The 5,863-nt window shown below is 41.1% G+C and overlaps 1 protein-coding gene across 1 annotated transcript in view; it reads right to left on the bottom strand.

Annotated features, from left to right (window-relative positions):
* DDHD1 (DDHD domain containing 1) overlaps positions 1-5,232 on the bottom strand; it is a 78,598-nt gene extending 73,366 nt beyond the window's left edge. The window contains exons 1-2 of the mRNA XM_045287634.1: positions 5,053-5,232; positions 4,066-4,139 (exon numbers count right to left, since the gene is read on the bottom strand). Of these exons, the coding sequence (XP_045143569.1) occupies positions 4,066-4,139; positions 5,053-5,232 (254 nt within the window). The remainder of the gene's footprint in view (positions 1-4,065; positions 4,140-5,052) is intronic.
* Positions 5,233-5,863: the final 631 nt, after the last annotated feature.

Below are 5,863 nucleotides of genomic sequence, written 5' to 3'. Positions count from 1 at the left end.
GGTGCTGGGTCGGGCTCGGGTCACCAGGCCGGTTCTCAGCTTCTCCAACTCCCTTGGGCTTCCCTTCCGTTGCCCCCACCTCTTGTCTGCCCCCGCATCACCCTGTGCAAAGCGAAATTGGGTCTGGTTTTGTTGTGCCATACAGCTGCTTCTGCCCCCGCCCAGCTGTAGAGAGGGGTGACCCCACTCATGTTTTTAATCTGGGTCACGATGCTTAAGCAACACGTCCTAGCACTGCTTTTGTGGCCTTAGGCCCTCCTGCAGCCGCATCTGTACCTTCTCAGTCACCTAGTTCTGGTTCCTTCCAGAGTTGTTGGCCTACATGGGGCACTACACCCCACGCCTATTAATTTCTCACATCAGCTGCACCACTCCTACCGACACTGGAGTCTAACCTTTCCCTTAACTGTCACCCCTTACTATTATATATCTTACTATACATGCTGTTTTCTCAGCCCTTGATGGAGATTGAGTCTGTCTGTTTTCCCCACATCATGAGTACTTATTGGTGGGTATAATGATAGAAAATAGAGTAGGTGTGGTAGAAAGATCATGAGAAAATGGGGTTCTAGCCCAAGTTTTAAAAAGCTCTGGTGGGTGGCATAGGGATTAAGCACTTGATTGCTAACCCAAAAGTTAGCGGTGCAAACTCACCAATTGCTTAAGGGGCGAAAGATAGGGCCTTCTACTTCCCTAAAAATATAATTTTGGAAATTTTATGAGGCAGATTTACTCTGTCCTATAAGGTTGCTATGAGTTGGAATATACTCTCTGGCACAAAACCAAATATTGCTAACTAATCAAAGGCAGGGCATTTCACCTTCCTGATGTTTTTGGTTTCCTCGTCTCTGAAATGGATTATTGGACTGGATGATCTCTACATCACTTGTATCAACAAAATAGTTCTTATAAACCTTTAAGTTTTCTCTCAGTTATTTACGCATCTTTGCCTCTGTAACTCACTTTGTGGAGTCAAATGGAATGCTCAGGCTCAGGTTCCCTTATGTTGGAAAAGGGTTTCTATGTCATCATTGCCCTGTGTTGAGAATCCAGAGAAAAATAATCTCCAACCCCAATGGTCTCAATTCAAGGTCAGACCGTTGTCATTTCACTCACTCTCTCCGTGGTGGAAGTTAGTTGGGAGGACAATTTCTCTCTACCTGGGGACCTAATCTTTCAGAGGTTACTCTAAATTATTGTTTAAAGCAGAACCGTTGCCGACTCATTCAAGCCTTTGTACAAATTCAAAATAAGGCATTGTTTCCTGTGGGCAGTTACAGACCTGTTCGGGGGGGATCATGGGCTGCTGAGCAGACCACTGTCTGGATTTCTGTTCCATTTTGCCTCTTTGCTTAGCAAAGTGAACCAAACTGTGTGCAGTGAATCATGCTGCGGCCCTCTTTTCCATTTATTTTGCTACCTGAGTATTGGTTTTCCAGTTTCTCCTCTAATCTTCTTATGCAGAATATGAGATTGGGCATGAGATTTTATTCTGTGAAGAGTTTATTCTACAGTGCAGCAGTTCTCAGCTTGTGGTTTGTGACCCCTTTGGGGGTCAAGCAACCGTTTCACAGGAGTCGCCCGATTCATAGCATAGTGAAATTACAGTTATGATGTAGCAACAAAAATAATTTTATGGTTGGGGAGTCACCACAACAGGAGGAACTGTATTAAAGGGTCACAGCATTAGGAAGGTGGACAACCACAGCTATAGTGTTTTGATGGCCACCAGATACCAGATACCGATGTTTTAGGGTCAGATACAGAAGAGGATGGGAGAGATTCTGTTCCTTCTTTTAAGGACCTTACAGCTTAGTGGTAGTTATAGACAAGTAAGCAGATACGCTACCGTGCATTGTGAAAAATACTGCGAAGGAGATTGAAGATAAATGATAGCATAACATTTAAAGAATCTCTATCCCTTTAGGTTTCTTGTTGGAAAATGGCCTAACTATATGTAAATTTTTCTTGAAAACCTGAAAATAGGGCATTTTTAGGAAAACTTTGTGAATCAAAATGGAGTTAGGTGAAGACATTCACTTAATTTATAAGAAACATTTTTTGAGGATTCTATACTTCTAAAATAGTTTAACAAATCATACCAAATAGCACATCAAACGCATTCTTGTCGGATTCACAGACCCTGGTGCAAGTGGCTGGATGCTGAGATGCTGAGTGTAGTTCCTGGGACAGAGGTCGGCCACATGTTTGCACTGCTTGGGTGGGTGAACTACAAAGCAAACATGGAACACTAGCCGAGCCCTCTCCCTTTTTAAAAAGTGACAATTATCTTCAGATTTCTCTCAGTTAATGCAAACAGTAGGTCGTTCATAAAAGTGAAGTGGCATAAAGCGGATGTACAAATATTGTGGGCATTCCTATAGCTATTTGGTCAGATTATTTTAACCAAATTTTATCTCTTAAGGACAGCATAATTCCTATTAACGAATTCCCATGAAGCCATTATTCCTATTAAGATTACCCAATAATATAATTAACCCCTGCTCTTTATGGAATAACATATATGTTGTTTAAATATTTTGCTTATTTGGTTTAGATAGAGAAGATTTCCCTCTTGTCCATTGGATGAATCTACACTTTTCGGTAGCATGCACTTCTTTGAAAGAGCTATTGATTCTTACAGAAAAAGAAAAACACCACCATCTAAATGGCAGGAGAAGGGACTCTCAGATTCTCTTGTGACCCCATTATCTTGGCCTAGACTTTGGTGAGGGAAAATGCCAATCTATATTCAATCTTTATTCATCTACATTCGATCTAGAGGGCTTTGGCCCCTTGGCAGTGAGCTGAGACTTGTGCAACAGATCCATGTAGTGGGTGGGCACAACCAGAATAAAAAATATTGGAAAATATAGTATTTAACTTCATGTAGCTGACTGCACATGTTTTCATTTTATTTGCTTCAATTTAGTTCCCTAGACACATCAAAGCAAGGGCATGAAGCAGCTCTCCTCAATTCGTTGCCTCTCAATGTCCCCGGCCACTTAAAAAAGCCATCCTTATACACCAAGTGTATAGGATGTGCGTACAGTGGAATACTATTCAACCAGAAAGGGAAATGAAGTTCTGATACACAGTAAATGTGGATGAACCCTAAAAACATTATGCTGAGCGAAATAAGTCAGAAATAAAATATCTCTGAGCCCAGTTATATGAAATATGCAGAATAGGCAAAGAAACCAAAGTTTACTAGTGGCTACCAAGGGCTGGGTAGAGAAGGAAATATTACCATTGTTGCTCAAAAGGTGCTGGATTTGTATGTAGTAATTGATAGTGTTGATAGTATCACAGCATGGTGAATTAATGTTGCTGAATTGCACTTTAAAAATGGCTGGAATTGGCAAACTTTGTGTCATACATGTCTCTCTCACACACACAGCGTTATCTTTCATTTGCTGCTTCCTGCTACTCCTATAGGTTTTTGCTAGTCATCTTTTCCGGTCATGTGAACTTGACAGGAGGGGGAAAGGTTGGAAACGCAATTCTAGTTCTCACTTGTTGAAACAGGTGGCGGCTCAGTACTCTACATCATTAGTGTTGTCAATGGCACAGCCATAGCTGACCTTCCATGGCTGTGGGCCAAGCATTCTGTTGTATTTTGATAATTGTCCAACACCAAGCCTCCTTTACATAAGACAAGTACATAGGATGGACTCATCTGTCCTGTGCAGAATCAATGGAAGGAATTCCCGTTGGTGGCAGGAAGCAGTAAAGACAAATGAATTGTAATACAAAAGGCCAGAGCAGCTCACCTGAGCAGCTCACCATCACCCTTGCCCCTTGAGCCAGGTGACACAGAGCGCAACAGGAGTGCAACAAGTTAATGAGCTTTAGAAATGAGAGGGTTGAGTATATCTAGAGTGGCCTTGGTAGAAAGACCTGGTAATCTACTTCCCCCATTAGGTCCTGAAACCCTGTGGAGCACAGTTCAACTCTGGAATGCATGGGCTCACCGGGAATCAGACTCAGCGCAGTGGCAACTCGTGGCAGTGGATCGGGCAACAGTAGCCCGATCTCTCCCTACCTGCTTTCCACCACTTTTACCTGAAGCCATTTCTTGTCATCGTTCCGTTTTCAACCTCCTTCCTGTACGGGTTTTCTTTACTGTCCTTTTTCACCTTTGTAAACAATGAGGGATAATCTTACATCATGTCATTCGTTCTGATCCAATACTTCACATTCCCATTTGAAATGACTTGACTGAAAATATACACCGGATTACATATATTTCAATAAAAGAAAGAGACACAGCCATATTCCCATCTTCTCTAAAAGGCTAAGTCCAAAAATCTTGCTACAAAAGCATAGAAACCTTTATTAAGTCAAACTATCAAAATGTGAAGCTATCTTCCATTTAGGTCGATACACTTCCGAAGGCTCTATTTTCCTCGCTCGAACCCTTCTCCCCAAGAGGTCTGCGCTCTGTGATGTGCACCAGGTCAAAAGGGCAGTTTTGACATTTGCAAGGGACTCAAATGTGTTCCTTTTAAATGTTATTTGAATTTGGGGAACAAAATGGAATCTAAACAAGCAAGTTTAGGGCCGTAGATGGAGTAAGGTTTTCCAATGAACTTCACAGGACAGCCCTTGCAACCCTTGCAGAATAAGCAGTGGCACTCTTATGATAGAAAAACAAACAAAAAATTCCTTAGTGAAACTTTCTTGGACTTTTCCCTTCCCAGTAAAATTTTTAATTAAAATAAAATCTTTATAATACATCACAGTGATTTTTTTCCTGTGTCCTTTGAGGAAATCTGTCAAAAACTATCCCTATTAACACAAAACAAACAAGAACAGTTGCCGTTTTGAGCTGACCTCTCTGCCTTGGATTTGACCGACCTCGCAGATCCTCTCGAAGCCACTATTTTGATCGGATTTAGCTGTCTAGATCATACTGATAAACCCAGGACTCGTCCCCAGTGATGATTTGTTCTATAAAATCATCTTCATTAGATTTGATCTTCTGTAAAAGACTGATGGAAAGATTATCTCTTTGAGCTACTGCTGTCTGAGGGCAAGATGGTCCCTTACAATGGCGAAAGCTGAGCCACAGGAGGTTCCAACGTCAGTACTTAATGAATCAGGGGTAACGCTGTACTCTTCATCCACCAGTTCCTGGACTTCCGCCTCAGTTTCTCCATTTGTGGAGGTTGACAATCTTCTTTTACTTGGCTCATTTTTGAAGTCTTTCTGAGATTCCTTAAAATGCATGACCCATGTAAAAACATTTGTTTTATGTGGGGCCCCATTCATACAAACTTGTAAAGCTTCAATGATTTGGGAAGATGTCAACTTGAGTTGGCTTAAAATTTTGATTTTGGCTCTGATGGCAAAATGTGTTTTTTTTTTCTCCATGGCACAAAAAGCATCTTTGTGTGTGTGTGTGTGTGTGTGTGTGTGTATGTGAAGACATCCTAAGGAGACTAAAACAAATGTATGACTGAGGGAACTTGTCTACAGAAGTCCAATTATCACAGAGACATGCTTCAATATGTTTTGTTTGGAATAAACCTGTGCATGTATGAACCGGACTCCTAGTAACTTTTTGTTTTTGCCTTAACTTGAATCTATTTGATAAGACATCTACTACATTTTCAATGACATTTTACTCTTCGGTTTTAGAATTATTTATTTATCCAGTAAAAGCAACAATAACAACAAGTATATTTTGTTTGTTTGGTTTGAGCACAGACAAAATGGATGCAGGCAATACTCATTAGGCGCCTACTAGACTTCAGGTGCTAGACTGTAACCTTTAAGCATATATAGTGTTCAGCTATCTTGGAATAGAACCCAATGCCCATCTTAATTCCTATGAGGAATGTACGTACACGCTGGAGCA

Source organism: Echinops telfairi, unplaced genomic scaffold (assembly GCF_000313985.2).
Source record: "Echinops telfairi isolate 266 unplaced genomic scaffold, ASM31398v2 ScPeMD7_18;HRSCAF=68, whole genome shotgun sequence".
In the NCBI taxonomy this organism is placed as follows: Eukaryota; Metazoa; Chordata; class Mammalia; order Afrosoricida; family Tenrecidae; genus Echinops; species Echinops telfairi.
The sequence above is the reverse complement of the archived record's forward strand: the minus strand, read 5'-3'. Positions and strand labels throughout refer to the sequence as shown.